The following is a 21,551-nucleotide window of genomic DNA, read 5'->3' as shown; positions in this document are numbered from 1 at the left end:
CTGAACAAAGCAACACCCACTCTATGGTGCTCAATATTATAATGACCTACCTTGGCTTGAGGTGGCGGTGGTGGAGCATAAGGAGGATCCGTTATATAGGTCTTCTTACTATTTGGAGTTGGATAGGAGCCAGGAGGTTGCTGACCCACCGCAAGGCCAGAAGTGTAAGAGGGTTCAGGTTTCCACCCTCCTTGCTGTGTGTAAGGAATCTCAGAATTATTTCTTCCGCCATAGCCCTGTGATGTTGGATAGTAAGGATCGTGGTATTTCACTTGATTACCCTGGGGATACCCATAGCTAGGATCTGCATAGCGTACAGGTTGGGGTGGAATATATTCTGGCTCTCGTGGAGCTGCTTGTTTTTGAGGAGCATAGTATTGGTTTGGTGTAATATTGTAAGGCTGACTTGGTTGGGGGGCTGGTGGAACAAAGTGAGGGCTCGGCTGTGCAGATTTAACTTGCACATTAAAAGTAGGTCGGCTTGGAGTAGAGGCAGTGGCATAAGGTGCAGGGACTGGCTGAGGCCTCTGTGCAGCTGGTGACCCTGCTGGCGAAGGCAATGTTGTGGACTGTGGTAGAGGTTTGGTGGCAGACTTCTTTGTTGCTGTCAGAGGTGGTTGGTTTGGTATTATCATCCTCTTATGACCAGTAACTGGGGTTCCAGCCGATGGATGAGTCAGTGTCCCAGTTGCAGACCCAGTGCCCTATATAGACATAAAAAAAGAAAATTAATTTACATGAAATACGTAAAAAACATTATATCAATTGCAGAAATTATCTCCATAAAAAAATAGAATAAATATAACAAAAAAAGTTATATTACATAATATATGCATTAAAATTATATCAATCTCGCTCACTCTGGAATGTATGTAAATATATACATTATTAAATAGATCTCAGACCTGATGAGGCTGGTGTGCTTACTTTGTCTAGTCCTTTGTGAAAGTTTCTCTTTATAATATTAAAATGTTCATGTTAATATATAAGAATTATTGAGCCATTCTGACATGGATTAGGAGAAAGTACACATCCTCCATGTCTAAGAGATAGTAAATAATAGTTGTATGCAGTTTACATAGGGAAATCTGGTGGCAGCTCCTCTTTAAAGGCAACTAGTCATCAGGCATGGGTGTAAAGGCCCGCTAACGCTAATTTAATCCATACCTGGTGTTAGATAAACCTAGAGTTAGTTTTAGTTGCACGTGCGGTGGGGTGGGCACTGTACGTACAGCTCTCCCGCTATCCTCCAGTCTTAGGTTGATAGTCACTCTTCTCGTCTCAGTGACCTGCTCCAATATTTGAGCTTTCGGGGAAATAGAATCATTGCCCTGGGCCGTCTCCTCAGAAGGGGAGATGAATGCACAGTAAGCCACCTAACAAAATTGCGAGAACCAGGCTATTGATGCACTATACCCTCTCAGGATCCGACTTGGGTAATAATGGCACCTGCACAAAACCTTAGGTCAGGGAGGCAGGCCACAGACGAGAGTTGTCAAAGACCGGAAGGCAGCAGGCAAGGGAATAGCAAGTGCAGTGCCAATATCCCGATGACAGGATCCTTTTAATGGATGTTTTAAACCATAAACTGAATTTCTCTTTTTAAAAACTAAGCATTGTACTACACAACTCGAGTAAAATTCACTTCCGTTCCCTTTTAAGCCTCAATTTCATATTTTTCACTTCCGATGACGTTTAAATTGAACAAATTTTCAGCTAGTTTTTGCACTAGGCTGTCCCTTCCTCATGCTCCTCTCCACGCCCCTTATTCCTTGAATTAGCCACTAATGACAAGCCTGGTCAGTCCTGTTGTGCTCCGACTGTTTCGATGCATACTCTTTGAGGTGGACTCAATGCTAGAGAAGAAGAAATAAAGGTTTGAAAAGCTGGTACATTTGTAAGGAAATGCTGAGTTGGGAAAAAATACTTTTTTCCATTTTCAGGTGAGTTTGAATCAGTTTCACTGAAATGGGCAATGCTGGTGGGGCAGTGCAGGGATTGGCCATGTTCACGCTCACCTGTCCAATTCATTATCCAAAATGCCAGCGTTGCGTTTAGTACGCCTGAAATAATACTCTAGCCCCAGACTGGAGAAGTATTTCTGGTGTGGCATACACCACATAGAAGATGCGCTGCATTCATTAAATGGCGAGAACATTGCAATTAATGTGGCGCCTTGTCCCCCAACAAGACTGGCGGAGCACGAGCATGTACGGTCAGTTTTTATGAACTCAGCCTGTATGTTCGCTCTACTTCACGGTGTTCAAAGAGGCTTCGGAACAAATCGCACTGACAGAACAATGGCAAGTAGGGAGGACACACTGAGCTGTAGGACAGCCCTGAGAGCAGAAAAGACCAGGTCCATCACTAAAAATGATATTCTGTATGGAGGAGGAAGGAGCATTGAAATAAGCAGCACAGCACAGTGCAGGACAGCCTACTGATTGGACTTTGCGGGTGACTCTCCATTTGAGACTATGTACACTCAGAGTTTTGAAACGTTGTTGGAAATTAAAAAAAAAAATCACAGGGCTAGCAAGGGAACAGTAATAAATTTTATACAAATGAAGATCAGGAATGTCAATCATTGTATTTGAGTAGCAGACGAGCTAAATGTAGGCCCAAGCTGTGCAATAATAAGCCTAATATAAAACAGGATGGAATGGATGGAAGCAATATGTCAGCCGATAACCAAATACTATCAAAGCAAAACCAGGAGCTCGGTGTCCAAGAAAAAAATTTAAAGGGCACTTACAAAGAGCAATGTACAATATTTTTGAAAGGTGACATCATAGCGTCACTTACAGATTATCCCAATTGCTTTCCTTATGTGCACAAGTGATTTGGAAGTGATGGAAGCCTGAACTGAAGAATGCACTACTATGTCCTATTGTGTTACATATAATAGAGTCAGCACTACTATGTCCTATTGTGTTACATATAATAGAGCCAGCACTACCATGTCCTGATGTTTGGTCCATATAATAGAGCCAGCACTACCATGTCCTGATGTGTGGTACATATAACAGAGCCAGCACTAATATGTCCTGATGTATGGTACATATAATAGAGCCAACACCATTATGTCCTGATGTTTGGTCCATACAATAGAGCCAGCACTACTATGTCCTGATGTATGGTATATATAATAGGGCAAGCACTACTATGTCCTGATGTATGGTACATATAACAGAGCCAGCACTACTATGTCCTGATGTGTGGTACATTTAATAGAGCCAGCACTACTATGTCCTGATGTTTGGTCCATATAATAGAGCCGGCACTACTATGTCCTGATGTATGGTATAACAGAGCCAGCACTAGTACGTCCTGATGTTTGGTCCATATAATAGAGCCGGCACTATTATGTCCTGATGTATGGAATAACAGAGCCAGCACTAGTAGGTCCTGATGTATGGTACATATAACAGAGCCAGCACTACTATGTCCTGATGTTTGGTCCATATAATAGAGCCAGCACTACTATGTCCTGATGTGTGGTGCATAGAATAGGGCAAGCACTAGTATGTCCTGATGTATGGTACATATAACAGAGCCAGCACTACTATGTCCTGATGTTTGGTCCATATAATAGAGCCAGCACTACTATGTCCTGATGTTTGGTACATGAGATAGAACTAGCACTGATTCGTGCATTTTAGTAATTTTACAGCAATTCTCTTTCATCCAATTTTTGTATGTGTTGTTTTACTTTTATCAAAACACTCTCTCTTCAATTTAATAACTCACAGCTAATGCCCAAGACAAGAGAATAAGTATAAGGGAAAATTAGGAATATCTCAGTGTACACAACACATCAAATTACTTTAGATCTACCAGACAACAAAGGGACTTATAAAAGCAAATTTAAGCAAAGTCATCTCTATGACTGCAAAGTAGAAATATTTTGCAGTACAGAGTTTCAGAAGCACGATGTACAGTCACAGTGTTTTTCTTAAATTAGGTACTACAAGGAAAGTGACAAGATTTTCAGAATAAAAAAAAAAAAAAAACAACACGGCTATTTGAAAATTAACAAGTCCTTAAAGAAAGGAAAAATTGCCTGACAACAAAACTCATTTTTGGGGGCTGGAAACTGCAGGCTAAAAACTGCATGTGTAATGTCTGCCTTAAAACTCATTTACATAGCAGTATATGTGATTGTATAACGCATCCATAGCTGTAACTCAGAACACAGGCTACAGTGACACGAACAGTCATCATAGCTCAAATCATCAATTATGTAAAAGAGAAAGATATTGTAGAGAAACAAGGACCTGCTGAGTACATATACCGTAAATGCTTAACCAACAAATAAAAGTGCATGATGCGGATACAATGGAGGAGATGGCAAACACTGAATATTTCTGAAGTTTCAACTGCATTACTGCTATGTAGCATAGAATTCTAAAACGAAGATACTTCGCACACAAACTGGTTAACTAGTGCTTGCCCACCAGCAATGCAAGGAGTACCCTGCTCATGGGAACCGCCCCTATCACTTACATCTCCTGGGTCAGGGGCCACAAAAGGGAATCTGACAGCAGATTTTTGCTATGTAGGGTAGAGAGTCTGATTACACCGATATATCGCTTAATGGACTGCTTGGTTTAGTTTTGATCTGTTTTCTCTGCTATAGAAGTAGCAGTGGCCAGAATGCTGAGCTGTGTATAACTCCGCCCACACACCTGATTGGCAGCTTCCTGTGTACATTGTCAGCAAACTGCCAATCAGAAGCAAAGATAGGGTTACACAGATCGGCCTGACTGTGGTGTGTGTGAGACCTAGTCCTCTAATGATCATGTCCAGCTGATAAAACTCTGATTGTATTGAAACTACAGCACATAGCCTATATAGTGACTCATACCTGGAATAAGGGTCGCTGCGCCCTTACATTATACTGTTCTCAGATAAAATGGCTAAAACTAGTGACAAATTCTCTTTAAAAACGTAGGTTGAAATCCAGCTTTACTTAGATAGACAGATACAGACAGGCAGATAGATAGATGGATTGATCTCCTTGTAGATGACTCACGTGTTTATGTGTTGCAACTTGATATCTTTTATTACAGAGTGTAAACAGGATAGGACTGATTGCATTGGGAAAGCAATAACATCTGGTCAGTGTAGGCATTATTACTGAGGCATGACAGACCCATGTCTTGATCCTGCTAAATGCATTGAGCTGGAGTGATGTTTCCACAGCAACGAGACGTGCTACATTAAAACTCTATCTTCCCACAGATGTTCCAACGTGTCTAAGCTTTATACTTAACATGTCTAATTGTCTACATAACCAAAACACAATATCAATAGAATATACACAAAACAAGCTCACAATAAAACAAAAGTCCAAAACAAGTGCACAATAATCTACGTTTTATAACAATCTGCATTATTTCTCAAGGGTTTTAGGAATAACAAGAGCACTTTTAACATGGTCAACTGTGTGAATATGCATCAATAAAGCTGTTAACACTTCCATCGCCAGCATCTAGTATATTTTTTTAAATACTGATATTTTGCACTTTCACAATCCATGGATCCAGTGTTTATTGATAAGTGGGAGGATGCCTGTAATATCTGCTCAACCACCCTTATGCAGCTTCTAATAGATCTCAATACCACCAACATTAATGAGCTGGATGGTTTGATTGATACTGCACAGGCTGAGCTTCGCAATGGGTGCCCCTATGAGAAAATTCAACAATTTGAAACAGATCTTGAGAAATCGATGGATGTGATGGTTAAGAAAATTCTAAATACACAAACGACCAAGTATACCAGGGACCTGAAGGACTATCAGTCCAAAAAGTGTATCCCTGGAGAAAAAGGAATAATTTAAGTTTACTGAAGAGTGGCTCAAATATCTCTATTTCATCATTGAGTGGGCACTCTGATCTATCTTCTATATCTAGAACAACTCCTCCTCTATGGAGGTCACAAGACTCCGTGACCACTCTTACCATCCATATAAGAGAAAATCGTTCTCGACATCAAATAGAGATAATAAGGTGATTAATTTAACCCATTACTCTCTGACTCAGACTGATTTGTGTCTTCTTAGTAAAGGTACCGTCACACTAAGCGACGCTGCAGCGATACCGACAATGATCCGGATCGCTGCAGCGTCGCTGTTTGGTCGCTGGAGAGCTGTCACACAGACAGCTCTCCAGCGACCAACGATGCCGGTAACCAGGGTAAACATCGGGTTACTAAGCGCAGGGCCGCGCTTAGTAACCCGATGTTTACCCTGGTTACCATCGTTAAAGTAAAAAAAAAAACAACCACTACATACTTACCTACCGCTGTCTGTCCCCGGCGCTGAGCTTCTCTGCACTGACTGTGAGCACAGCGGCCGGAAAGCAGAGCGGTGACGTCACCGCTCTGCTTTCCGGCTGCCCGGAGCTCACAGCCAGTGCAGAGAAGCCCAGCGCTGGTTACCAGCGAAGACATCGCTGAATCGGCGTCACACACGCCGATTCAGCGATGTCAGCGGGACGTCCAGCGACGAAACAAAGTTCTGGACTTTCTGCCCCGACCAGCGATATCACAGCAGGGGCCTGATCGCTGCTGCGTGTCACACTGGACGATATCGCTAGCCAGGACGCTGCAACGTCACGGATCGCTAGCGATATCGTCCAGCGTGACGGTACCTTTAGGGTCTGTCCTTTGTGCCCACCTCTAAATTTGATTTATTCACTGCTACTAAGGATTTACATATCTTTGCAAGGTCATTGTTGTTCAAAAGGTATTTTAATACTAACAATCTTAAATCCCTTTTTCAAACAGAAGAGGAACAGGAGGCCCTGAGAATTCTTGAGGAGTTGGCAAGTGAACATATAGGTGAGGTTCCTCCCTCTATTCGCCCACGGTCCAGTAGGTTCTCTCCACTACCCACCTGTGCCAATATTGAGTTGTTTGTTCAGGTGGTGATGGAGGAGTTTTATAAGATTCCAAAATTTGATGTTAATGATAATCTTTCACAGGAAGAGAGACACAGGTTGAGATATTTACAGGGGCTACCCGACATAGTAGTTAAACCTGCCGATAAAGGTGGTAATGTCGTCCTCTGGCCCACCAATATGTATGAGAGAGAGGCGTTCCGTCAATTGAATAACACAACTTGTTATAGGAAGCTTACATATAATCCTCTCTCTGCATATTTTTCTCAATTGGACAACATCTTGAAGTGGGCCCTCCAGGACGGCACTATCACCAAAGAATTGGCATCGGCTCTGGTGGTTCCCGAGCCAACTACCTCAACCTTATATCTCCTTCCAAAATTACACAAAAATATCTCCTCACCACCTGGCAGACCAATTATCTCTGGTAGGGGGAACTTTCTTGAACATATTAATAAGTGGATCGATTATCATCTCCAACCTCTTGTCTCGGGCCTCCCTTCTTTTCTTAGGGATACGGGGGATCTGTTGCGCAGGGTCGATGGGTTGTGTTTGGAGGGTGATACTCTCTTAGTTTTGGCAGATTTTGAATCCCTCTATACCAATATTAAACATAGAGATGGCATATCAGCTATACGGTAATTTCTTGGAACCTCCTCCTTATTTTTGGATATGAGGGACCTTCTGCTGGAGCTATTGGAGTTTACCCTCACCCACAACTTTTTTGTATTTAAGGGGGTGGCCTTTTTACCCACCTATACTGGCCTCTTTCTGGGGCTGTGGGAGGGACCTCTTCCTGTCTGATGAACAGGGGTTGATGGACTGTGTCTCATTTTGGACACTGTACATTGACGATATCTTCTTCGTCTGGCAGGGCACTCCCATTGACCTTGAGCAACTGATTTGTACCCTGAACAACAATGACCTTAATATACATTTAACCTTTGGTTATAGCGGTGAATCCTTAGATTTTTTGGATGTCACCATCAGGCGAGATTCATCAGGTGTTTTGCAAACACATATTTTTAGGAAGGAGACAGCTACTAACACTTTACTCTATGCCTCGTCTGGACATCCTAGGCATATGATCCGATCAGTGCCAGTGAGACAATTTCTTCGTCTCCGCCGGATTTGCTCCTCTGATAGTGACTGAGTTCAGGGCAGGGGAACTTGGACAACGTTTTGTAGCACGTGGTTACAGCCGTAGGATGGTTAAGACTGCCTACCATCGGGCAAGGCATGCCTCCCGGCACGATCTGTCATATAACACAGTCTAAACGTAAATCTAGGACGGATGATACAGTGAGGTTTGCAACAACTTTCAGCTCCCAGTCCAGTAGGGTTCGTTCCATTCTAGAGAAAGCATGGCCGATCCTTAGGGTTGATCCGATTATAAAGAAATTAATTCCATCTAAACCGTCCATGTCTTTTAGGCCTGCGTCACACTTGCGAGTTTTACGGACGTAAGAGCGCAGAAACTACGTCCGTAAAACTCGCAAAAAATACGGCACAATTATTCTCTATGCCCCTGCTCCTATCTGCCGTATTTTACTAATCAGTATTATACGGCTTTCGACGGCCGTAGAAAATCGCAGCATGCTGCGTTTGTCACCGTATTGCGCAAATAAAACGCCAATGAAAGTCTATGGAAGCCCCAAAAATACGGATTACACACGGACCAGCAGTGTGACTTGCGAGAAATACGCAGCGCTGTTAGAGAGAAAAGCCGGTAATTCAGTGCGGTGTACAGTAAAATCACACTGACAGCTTACAGTAGAATAGGTAGAATAAATATGTACACATAGAATAGGTATATATATATGTCAGTGAGACACATATATGTATATATATTCTTACTTCATACAGCCGCGATATAGCAAAAAGCCGGTAATTCAATTACCGGCTTTTGCTTTCTCCTTCCTAAAACCCGACATGATATGAGACATGGTTTACATACAGTAAACCATCTCATATCACCATTTTTTTTCCATAATCCACACTACTAATGTTAGTAGTGTGTATCTGCAAAATTTGGCCGTTCTAGCTCTTAAAATAAAGGGTTAAATGGCGGAAAAAATTGGCGTGGGCTCCCGCGCAATTTTCTCCGCCAGAGTAGTAAAGCCAGTGACTGAGGGCAAATATTAATAGCCTGGAGAGGGTCCATGGTTATTGCCCCCCCCCTGGCTAAAAACACCTGCCCCCAGCAACCCCAGAAAAGGCACATCTGGAAGAAAGCCTGGGAGCTTTCTAGGTAAGTTCCCACGATCTATGAACAGCCAGCAGAGGGCGCCTCACCGCAAATGAAGCTAAATATAGATCATTGACCTATATTTAGCTTCATTCCTCGGGGTTTTGCAGCAAGGAGCAGCCTGCATTAGCGGAACTCCTTGCTGCAAAATGTTTTAACCCCTTCAGAAGGATTTACATCGTTGGACTTTACAGATCTGCGGAAGGTAAGTATATTGTTGGTTTATTATGTTTTTTCTTTCACAGAACGAGGGTCTTCAGTGATTGGATTGGGCGTTAAATAAAATATTACAACAACCTTTGTTTTTATTTCATTAAAATAATTTTTAATAATGTGTGTGGTTTTTTTTAACCCTTTCATTCAATTGGATTAATAATGGATAGGTGTCATAATTGACGCCTCTCCATTATTAATTAGGCTTAATGTCACCTTACAATAGCAAGGTGGCATTAACCCTTCATTACCCCATATCCCACCGCTACACGGGAATGGGAAGAGAGTGGCCAAGTGCCAGAATAGGCGCATCTTCCAGATGTGCCTTTTCTGGGGTGGCTGGGGGCAGGTGTTTTTAGCCAGGGGGGGGCCAATAACCGTGGACCCTCTCCAGGCTATTAATATTTGCCCTCAGTCACTGGCTTTACTACTCTGGCGGAGAAAATTGCGCGGGAGCCCACGCCAATTTTTTTCCGCCATTTAACCCTTTATTTTAAGAGCTAGAACGGCCAAATTTTGCAGATACACACAACTAACATTAGTAGTGTGGATTATGCAAAAAAAAATGGTGATATGAGATGGTTTACTGTATGTAAATCTTGTCGCATATCATGTCGGGTTTTAGGAAGGAGAAAGCAAAAGCCGGAAAATTGAATTACCGGCTTTCTGCTATATCGCGGCTGTATGAAGTAAGAATATATATACATATATGTGTCTCACTGATATATATATATATATATATATATATATATATAAATATATAGACAGTATATATGTTTTTATTTTTTTTTTAACACATGGATCCCTTCTATAGGCGTATGTCAGTTTGGCAAGCCTGCGATAAAAACACGCAGTACGGCTGCCATACGGATTACATACGGAGGATGCCATGCGCAAAAAACGGTGACACACCCTGCCTACGGAGGAGCTACGGACCACTATTTTCAGGACTTTTCAGCGTATTACGGCCGTAATATACGGACCGTATTTGCATACGCTGAGTGTGACGCCAGCCTTAGACGTACTAAAAATTTAAGGGATCACCTAGTCTCCAGCCACTACCCTGAACACGTGATGCCTACATTTATTGATAATTGCAGAATGAGGGGTGGTTGCGTTCCGTGTGGCAGATGTGTCGCCTGCCCTAATATTGATCGGTGTGATCGTTTCACCAGCTTTGATGGCACAAGGTCTTTCAAAATTCGCCAACGCATCACGTGTACCACTAGGTATGTGATATTATGCTACGTGCCTGTGTGACCTCATTTATGTTGGACTTACAACACGCAAACTGAAGGTCCGCACTAGGGAGTACGTTTTGGGGATTCAGGCGGCAATAGGCCACACGGATGCTTCCACCCTTAAAACAATACCACAGCATTTTAAATATTTCCACGACTGTGATAGTACCCTTTTAAGGGTACGTGGTATTGATGCCCTGAAAATTAACATCAGAGGTGGTGGTTTATCTAAACGCCTGGCTAGGCTTGAGACCAGGTGGATGTGGGCTCTGAACACGATTCAACCTTTTGGTCTGAACAAGTGTCTGTCATTCGCCCCTTTTCTGGAGTCCCCGGGTTGATGTGTGCCAATCTGTGCGGCCTATTCCGCATATTTCTTTTATTCAATGTTTTAACTTTCATATATTTGTATTCTAGTGACATCTGTTGACTCTGATGCATGTGCCGAGCTCTTTGGGAAGAAGATCACCATGGTTATAGAATTTTACCTCATTATTATTTTTTCTACCACGTATGTTGCCTCTATACGTGAGCTGGATATACTGATTTATGACGAGAATCCTATACAGGTTATATGTATGATTAGATCATTCTAAATTCTGGTTTGTTGATTTGTGTAATATTAGTCTAACTGCAGGGCATTTACTGTTATGTATATTTGGATAAACACTCAATTTTGGAATTAATAAATAATATGGAGGATTTTGTAAATACGATTGATATTATCCAATGATTGATATATGCTATATTCTATATTAGCTGCTCTGTATTTGGGGCTTTCTGTATTTGTATTTATATTTTCATTTACTTGGGTACAATATTCAGTTTGCCATGGTCTATTTCATGTTTACTATACTTATATTGGTAATTGACATAACTAAATGCGTGTTATTTACATGCATGCAGCTCCTGTATATTTCTGGCTTTTTGCCCATAACCAAGATGGCCACAGGTGGTGTGTGTTGCTCAGCTGCGCGTTGCCTTTCCTCTGGTGCCGCCCCCTGTCTGATGTGCCGGTCACATGGGGCCACATGTGTTCCTGCGTCAGCGGTCAGGGTCTCGCTGGTGTGTGGGCAGGATGTTCTCTCTCTGCTGATTGAACGACACTTCCGGACGGGCGATCTATAAATAACCATTAGTGCTCAATTTGGCACGCCCCTTGAGGAAGGAAACTTCCGAAACGCGCGTCGGGGAGTGCGGGAGATTGCGTGTATCCCTTCTGTATACCACTAGGTATGTGTCTTATATGATGACACTAATGTACAAATTGATGGTATTATTATGTGGGGATTTATATGCCTGTATCTATTAAATACTCCGGGGATATCATGCTGTCTATCACCGCCTATATTTATGCGACATTGTCTGTCACTTTTTAGCCATATTTGTTGTTGGCTGACCTTTTTGTACTAATAAATGTATTTTTTGCAATATATTTGTGATTTATTCTGGACTTATTTTTTCCTGAATCCTTTTTGTGGTGACAATCCATGGATGTGTGGAGTGACCACTAAGTCAGGGTGGCCCTCTGACCTACTGCGGTCACTGAATCTCCTTACAATTCTCCGATGCACTACTCAAACTGGAGTCATTAAATAACAAGAGCTCTAAAAATCCCAACAATTGGCAAATAAATACATCCTACACATGTGTGAGAGTGGTGCTGGTAGTAAGCGCAGCCCTAACACAGCAACTATATATCATAAACCAATGAAACAATACAATACAGGTTACATGTTTAAAGGGAATCTGTCAACACAACTGACCCATCTAAACTATTAATACGGGCTTACAGGTTGTAGACTGCTGAAAACAGTCTTACCTTTATGCCTCAGATGTGTTGTTGTGGAGGAATCTTTTTTTTATCACTTCATATTAATGGCCTCTTCCAGGGTGTGGGGAGGACGCTGCCTGGAAGATAACTCTGCCTCCAGAGCTTGCTTTAAATATAAAGAGGAGTTACCAGTGTGATGCGTAATGGCCGCTCTCTGCTCTCCTGATCTCACTGCAGAGCTGTGTGTGATTATACCTGACACATCTGCAGGTTCCTCTCAGCCTCCATCTCACAGGAAGACGACTGCATTATTGTACAGCAGAGCTCAAGAGCTGAAAAAATGTGTTTGCAAGAAGACAAATTTAATTTCCCCTGTTCTGTGTTAGTCACTTGTCTGACACTGGTAACTCGCCTCCATGTAATACGAGCTCTGGAGGCTCCAGGCAGCGTCCTCCCCAGAGCCTGGAAGAGGCCATTTATATAAAGTGATAAAAGAGGATTTCTCAGCAACACCACATCTGATTTGAGAGATACACGGATTACTTTTTTAAGCAGTCTATAACATGTATACCCATTTTAATAGCTTAGATGAGTCAATTGTGGCGACCGATTCCCTTCAAATTAATAATTCAGCTATTAGGTCTGAAAAAGAGAGTTAAAGGGACACTGTCACCAGCAGGTAAGGAAAGGGTGAATCAAACACCCAAAAACCCCGCCTCCACGGCTGAAGATTGTTCCCTCCAAATTCAGGTGACAGTGTCCCTTTAAGGGAGTTCATGGAATACATGTATATAAAAAGTGTTTTACTAAACCAGAGGATCATAAAGGACAAAAACATACAGAACATTGGTAACAGAGCAGCACATACAGGTCCTTCTCAAAAAATTAGCATATAGTGTTAAATTTCATTATTTACCATAATGTAATGATTACAATTAAACTTTCATATATTATAGATTCATTATCCACCAACTGAAATTTGTCAGGTCTTTTATTGTTTTAATACTGATGATTTTGGCATACAACTCCTGATAACCCAAAAAACCTGTCGCAATAAATTAGCATATCAAGAAAAGGTTCTCTAAACGACCTATTACCCTAATCTTCTGAATCAACTAATTAACTCTAAACACATGCAAAAGATACCTGAGGCTTTTATAAACTCCCTGCCTGGTTCATTACTCAAAACCCCCATCATGGGTAAGACTAGCGACCTGACAGATGTCAAGAAGCCATCATTGACACCCTCAAGCAAGAGGGTAAGACCCAGAAAGAAATTTCTCAACAAATAGGCTGTTCCCAGAGTGCTGTATCAAGGCACCTCAATGGTAAGTCTGTTGGAAGGAAACAATGTGGCAGAAAACGCTGTACAACGAGAAGAGGAGACCGGACCCTGAGGAAGATTGTGGAGAAGGACCGATTCCAGACCTTGGGGAACCTGAGCAAGCAGTGGACTGAGTCTGGTGTGGAAACATCCAGAGCCACCGTGCACAGGCGTGTGCAGGAAATGGGCTACAGGTGCCGCATTCCCCAGGTAAAGCCACTTCTGAACCATAAACAGCGGCAGAGGCGCCTGACCTGGGCTACAGAGAAGCAGCACTGGACTGTTGCTAAGTGGTCCCAAGTACTTTTTTCTGATGAAAGCAAATTTTGCATGTCATTCGGAAATCAAGGTGCCAGAGTCTGGAGGAAGACTGGGGAGAAGGAAATGCCAAAATGCCTGAAGTCCAGTGTCAAGTACCCACAGTCAGTGATGGTGTGGGGTGCCATGTCAGCTGCTGGTGTTGGTCCACTGTGTTTCATCAAGGGCAGGGTCAATGCAGCTAGCTATCAGGAGATTTTGGAGCACTTCATGCTTCCATCGGCTGAAATGCTTTATGGAGATGAAGATTTCATTTTTCAGCACGACCTGGCACCTGCTCACAGTGCCAAAACCATTGGTAAATGGTTTACTGACCATGGTATTACTGTGCTCAATTGGCCTGCCAACTCTCCTGACCTGAACCCCATAGAGAATCTGTGGGATATTGTGAAGAGAAAGTTGAGAGACGCAAGACCCAACACTCTGGATGAGCTTAAGGCCGCTATTGAAGCATCCTGGGCCTCCATAACATCTCAGCAGTGTCACAGGCTGATTGCCTCCATGCCACGCCGCATTGAAGCAGTCATTTCTGCCAAAGGATTCCCGACCAAGTATTGAGTGCATAACTGAACATTATTATTTGTTGGTTTTTTTGTTTGTTATTAAAAAACACTTTTATTTGATTGGATGGGTGAAATATGCTAATTTATTGAGACAGGTTTTTTGGGTTATCAGGAGTTGTATGCCAAAATCATCAGTATTAAAACAATAAAAGACCTGACAAATTTCAGTTGGTGGATAATGAATCTATAATATATGAAAGTTTAATTGTAATCATTACATTATGGTAAATAATGAAATTTAACACTATATGCAAATTTTTTGAGAAGGACCTGTACACTGGTGTAAATGCTGATACATTTAGGCTATGTGCACACGTTCAGGATTTCTTGCCGAAATTTCCTGAGAAAAAACGGAAATTTTCTGCAAGAAATCTGCATGCGTTTTTACTGAGTTTTTGGTGCAGTTTTTTTTTTTTGCGGATCTTTCCGGACAGTTTCAAATGCATTATATAGTGGGATATTCGCAAAAAAAAAATAAAAATCGGCAAAATTAACGAACCTGCTCCGTTTTTTACCGCGACGCGTTTTTTTTTGCAGAAAAAACGCATTATGTGCACAAAAATTGCAGAATTCATTCTAAATGATGGGATGCATAATGTATGCTTTTTTTACGGTTTAAAAAAAACGCGAAAAATCAGCAACGTGTACACAAAGCCAATACATAGGTATATGGCAAAACCGCTCTTACTCAGAATATCCAAGAGCACTTAGATACGGGCTGATGACCGAATCATTCAGCTCATTTAACCCCTTCACATCCTGGGACACTTTCCGTTTCATTTTTTGACTCCCTTCTTCCTAAAGCCATAACTTTTGTATTTTTCAATCAATGTGTTCGCAGATGGCAAACAGGTATAGGTTCTTTTTTCTTAATTAAGTCGTGAAAAAAATCTGTACTGTCTGTACATGTCCCCGCTTAATTGTAAAGTGCAGTGGAAGTAGTTGGTGCTATAGAAATAAATTATAATATAGCGCAGTCTGCAAAGTTTCACGTGTTTGGTTCTCGCTTCCTCAGGGGTACGGTATACTGAGCTAACCCACAGGGTTTTAAAATGTCCTGGACTCTGATCCCATGATTGAAGCCCACGAGTGAGATCTGATCTCAACAGTGCATGCGCACCTCGCTACGTACGCCAACTACCTGGCACGTGACCACCAAGGGAAACTGCACACAACCGATAGCAGGGACACGTCAATATAGCTACTGGGCATGCAAGGACACCATAGTGATGTTGAGAGATTGGCGGGGGCACGGCGGCTCAATGATTAGCACTTTTGCTTTGCAGCGCTGGGGTCCAGGGTTCAAATCCCCATGACAATACCTGCATGAAGTCTGGGTTTTCCCTGTGTTTGCATGGATTTGCAAAGACATACTGATAGGTAATCAGAGTTGTGACCCCCAATGGGGACAGTGATGATGAGGTCTGTAAAGCACTGAGGAGTTAATGGTGTTATATAAATGAGTGAAATAAATACGCAGTGTAGTGCAGTCATCAAAGTTACCATATAAGCAAAAATCCCAAGCAAGCATTTTGCATATTTCGTTCTCGTTTCCTCAGAGGTTACGGCATATGGAGCAAATCCACAGGGCTTTAAATGTCCTGGACTCCAAATCACATGATGGGAGACCAGCAAATGGGATCCGATCTAAGCAGCGCATGCGCAACCCACTGCGTGGCCATCAAGGACCAGGAGCACGGACACGTCACCACAGCTACTGGGCATGCGCGGACACCATAGTGATACAGAGAGACGGGCAGGGACGAGAAGTGCATGCGCACCTCGGATCCCTTTAAGATTACGAAGCTTTATTTGACTATAAGCTGCCAAAAGTGCAATCACAGAAATAAAGTGCGAGTTGTAGTACTAGTGCCCACAGTTAATATATAAATGAGATATATAGTCACAACTATAAATGCATTCTTAAAGGGAACCTGTCAGCTGGATTCTGCTCAGTAGCCTACACAAAGTGTCAGGTCAGCGCCGTCATACTGATTAAAATTATACCTTGGTTGATGAAATTCATCTTGTGGCTTTTTAACCTTAATTTGCAGTTTTCATTGAGATTCTTGTGCTCCAGGGCGGTCTTCATGTGACACTCTGCCGACATTCATATGTATGGGTTTAGGACAGGTCACTGATCCTTCAGTGACCTGCCGCCTATTTTACATACTGCATATCATATTGTGGGTTTACAAAAAAAAATTACATTCAGCAAAACGGAGCTGGCGGTGCATTCGCTGTAGCATGATAAATACCTAATATGCCTAAATGTATGCGGGAGGAGGTGGTGCCTGCGCAGTAGAATCTATCACGTTCCGATACATGCTACTGCGCAAGTGCCGCCGGCGCCACATGAAGAATCCCACAGGCCCCGGAGCACGAGCATATCATTAACTGAAAACTGAAAATACAGATTAACCAACAACCACAAGACGGATTTTATCACTGCAGGTATCATTGTAATCAGTATAACGGCACCAACCGGACATGGTCTGTAGGTTACTCCGCACAATCCTGCCGACAGGTTCCCTTTAATCTAGGTAGATACATAAGAAACATCAAACATGACATATTATAAACCACTGTAGCAGTTTATAGATGGGTCACATTTGCTGCGGTATCTGTAACTTAATTACAAAGTGGCCACAAACTCCAAACTTGCCTTTAAAGTAACCTCTAAATTCACTCGAATTAAACTAAAATAAATGACAAACATGGCCGTCAGAGTTAATTGAAAGAATCAGTTCAGACACATGATACATCATCTTTCCAGTAATATAAAGCCTCACTATAAACTAGCAGAGGACACCAGGCATTTCATTAAAAGTTCTGCATCTGAAAGTATTCCCAGACATCGACCCTGAAAGGCAGTCAATACAGAACAATACCCAACGTCCCAAGGCCACAGCCGCACGTTTGTGTTATTGTAGAAAAGTTACAGGACTTCTCTGCAATAACAAAGCAATCTGTACGCTGAAAAGAACGGTGTAAGGGATAAATACGGAGATGTGCGAAAACAAGAAGATGAGCACACGCTACAGTACTGACCCACAAGTGTTTAATGAGAAGCGCTGGATCCACCAAGGCCTGACCCCTGCAGATTGTTCATTACTATTGATTTGCAGGTTCTCATTCATTACATTTATCACTTTGGGAAAAGTTGTGTCTCTAGCTCCTTACATTTTAGATATAACAATTTACCTTTTATGCAAAGATTTTTTTTATTTTTTAAATTGATTGCCTGTCTTATGGACAGACTAGCAATATTAGATCTGGCACTGCTCTGACCAGCCCTGCCTTTCAGTCTGATATCCTAGCGCAGTACCATTCACTTGTGTATGACCAAGCTGGCGTAATATCAGGCACCATTGGCATACGTGTGCACCACCGAAACCTGACGGTCACATCATCTCCAGCTCTTCATATGCCACACATCTGACAAGGAGTCTTTCCGAAATACTTTGCCTAAGACTAAACATAGAATTAAGGTGATGACAGACACAAGCAGAACAATTTGAGAATAGGGCAAGTGCAGATTTCTATTTCATATAGTGTCCATGAAGGCTAATCACAAAGTGACATACTGTCTACAAACAGTAATGGTCAAGTCTCGTAACACCCATTATTAGCATTACTTTTATTGTACTCTGCACATTTTAGATTCAGACTGAAGGCAGCAAAACCATAAAGGAACATATGTGGAAACAGATTAAAGAAGCATGTGTGAAACTAAGGCTACTTTCACACTTGCGTCGGTACGGGTCCATTGCTAAGCGTCGGCGCGACGTACCGACGCACGTTGTGAAAATTTGGCACAACGTGGGCATCGGATGCAGTTTTTCAACGCATCCGCTGCCCATTGTAAAGTCCCAGGGAGGAGGGGGCGGAGTTTCGGCCACGCATGCGCGGTTGGAAATAGCGGACCAACTTACGAGAAAACGTTCCCTTGAACGTTTTTTCGTGCCGACGGTCCGCCAAAACACGACGCATCCAGTGCACGACGGACGCGACGGATGGCCATATGTCACAATCCGTCGCTAATACAGGTCTATGGGAAAATGCAGGATCCTGCAAAAAAAATTTTTGCAGGATCCTGTATTCTCAAAAAACGACGGATTGTGACAGAAGCTGAAAAAAGTGTGAAAAGTAGCCTAACCAGAATGTGTGTTACACCTTAGATTCCTCACAAGCATACCCCCAGCCTAGGCATTCCCTCAAACAGCTTCTTCAGGCTGTTACCTGGAGTTACTTTCCAACGTTTCATGAAGGAGTTCCCAGAGGTGCTGAGCACTTATCATCCTGCTGTCCAACGCATCACAAACTATCTCCATTGGTTTGGGGGGGGGTCAGGTTATTATGGAGCCCAGCGTCAGTCAGGGTCGGGGGGAACGCGGTTACAGCCACGGCTCTGTAATCTCAGATCAATGACCAAATCAGCACTGCCCCGTGACCGACACTGAATGCTGCTGGGGAGAATAAAGTTCATTTTCTCTCCGCAGCATTCGGATATCTGCAGGCAGGGTAGTAATGCTGTTACCTGCAAAGTAACCCCGCATCTGCAGGTTAATACCTTTTTCTGGTGACAGGTTCCCTTAAATTAATTGTATGGTTCTTGCCATAGCATGGACCTGTGAATTAACACTTCCTCTTCCAGATACACCCATTGGTTGTAAACACTCGTCCTTTCCGTATGTGTAACTTTCTGGCTTTGCTGCCTGCAGTCTGAATTCAGAATGTCCACATTCCAGTAAGAAAAAGAAAATCCATTGCACGAATCTCTCTCGCTATACTGATCATGTTCATAAATGAACGTTTCTAAAAAATAATACCACAATTAAATTACCAATATACAATAACTTTTCCTCCTTTTGTTAAAAGTTCAGGCGAATCTGCTCTCAGATTACTATCCAAACTCCAGGTATATTACATTAAAGCAAATACTAAGGTCCCGTGCTACATTAAGTGGCTGTTGCTTAGACTAAATTTGCTTTATGACATGCTGTTCTACCACTCCATATTTATCCTTGTCAAAGAGCGAGTGAAAGATGGCTGACGGAAAGTTACAGTACAGCGTGTTCCACAGCAGCCTGCCGAGGATTTAATGTATAACGAGACGCAGAGACAGAAATCAATAGTGTGGAGTGTGCTGAAATGTCACTTGAGGGAAAGCAAAGTCTACAGAGAGTTATGGGAACATAATACTGTAGTAGGAGCTGGATGACAAGCTACCCTGGAAGAGGATGTAACAGTGTGACCTGGCAGAGGCTCTTCAGGCACACATCATGGGGCCACAACTATTTGGACACCTGTTACATTTAGTACAATAGGAAGAATCATTGTGATCTTTTACAACGGTTACACTCATTACAGAGAAAAACACCAGCCAGGTTCCTTCAACTGGAAGGAGTCCTAGAGTGGCTGCATATCTTCTACAATGTGTATCACAAAAACTCATCTTTTACTTTTTTTTTCCCTTTATTTTTTTTTTCTTGTTTTATCTGTTGATATTTTGGCACCAAATTCAGTTGTGTGTTCAGCATTTTAATAAAGGTTTGTACATTTTTTAACCTTCTGTCCTTAACCATATGCCCAGCGCTCCGCCTGACCGCACATTCTTTCCTCCCTTTACCTACACTCCATTGTGAAGCATTGGCGTTTGGAGATGCGCAGGACCTGTGGTCATGTGGTCTAGTCACATGTCAGCTTGGATTCCACGCCCCACAGCTTGACGGCCGGCTCTCCACTCACCACAGGCTTCTCCCATGGTTGTGCAGGGGTGGATCTCCGATTTATTGTACGTTCCTCGTCAAGTGTAATTCTAGGAGCGCCCCCTTGCTCAGTTTTTTATTACATACCCACAACCAAACACATTGCTTCACAAGTTTCCCCTTGTCCCCAATAACGGCCCTACAGTCCAGTAAGCGAGAGTCCTATTTCTCAACCCGCAGTTTCATGTCCTTTTCCCCTTAGGGGAGCTACTTATGCCACTCTGGCGATTTGTTACCTTCTCTGCTTGCCGACGCCTTGGAACTACCACACAGGGCACTCTTGCCGTCTCACGTTCCCCGCTCGGATTTGTCCTGTTGCCTTGGAAACTTGGGACCATCCCGCTAAGCCTATTGTCCCAGATCCCGCCTCATGCAAATCACTGACTCCTATCACTTTTCCTCGTATCTACACTGGATCACGCTATCCGTAGCCTTGGTCTCCTTTCACTTCAGGGACACCCACTTCACGTGGCTCTGCTGGCTGGTCAAACCATAGGTCTTCTTCTACTGCACGATAGGCCCTATCCAACTTTTGAAACGAAGATCCCTCTGCCCCTTCATGTTAGCCTTTCCCACTCTGGGCTACTACCAACAATTAACTCTGTCCCTCCTTGTCAGCTACCTAGTGCTTTGTAGAACACAACTCCATCACTCAACATATTGTACATAAAATACATCTGTAATAATACACGTGTGTTCACGTGACAATGACAAATAGTTTACATCCGTAGCTTAAGTATGATGGGTGTGCAAGTCCTTTACAAACTTTAATTAAACCTACAAAAAGGGCATCGGAGTTAAATGCTCCGCCATCATATAACAACTAGAAAACCCGAATGAAAAATGGACACAAAGAGCTAAACTGTAACAATTTATTAATAGAACCATATAACTAGAATACAAAAAGATACATAGATAAAATCAAGTAATGGGATGCAATAAATCAAAATAGAAGAGGCGACACTAGTGCCACACACGAAGCAAAAGGCACATATAATATGTGACATCCTCCATATAAAACTGGACATATGCCTATAGAAATGACCTGAAAATTATTTTAGGACTCTCCCAATATACATTATTCCTACATAAAACATGAAGCCAATGTCCACAAAATATATAAGCATATCAGGAAAGTTTTAAAAAATAAGGCATATATACATAAAAAAAATATTAATAAGTAAAAAAAAAAAA

General features: G+C 42.4%; 1 protein-coding gene across 6 annotated transcripts in view; it reads right to left on the bottom strand.

Moving 5' to 3' along the window:
* LPP (LIM domain containing preferred translocation partner in lipoma) overlaps positions 1-21,551 on the bottom strand; it is a 438,714-nt gene that overhangs the window by 168,775 nt on the left and 248,388 nt on the right. For all 6 annotated transcript variants that reach the window (XM_069727091.1, XM_069727088.1, XM_069727092.1 and 3 more), the window contains one exon: positions 51-704. In XM_069727091.1, the coding sequence (XP_069583192.1) occupies positions 51-704 (654 nt within the window). The remainder of the gene's footprint in view (positions 1-50; positions 705-21,551) is intronic.

This window comes from Ranitomeya imitator, chromosome 5, assembly GCF_032444005.1.
Source record: "Ranitomeya imitator isolate aRanImi1 chromosome 5, aRanImi1.pri, whole genome shotgun sequence".
Lineage (NCBI taxonomy): Eukaryota > Metazoa > Chordata > Amphibia > Anura > Dendrobatidae > Ranitomeya > Ranitomeya imitator.
The sequence above is the reverse complement of the archived record's forward strand: the minus strand, read 5'-3'. Positions and strand labels throughout refer to the sequence as shown.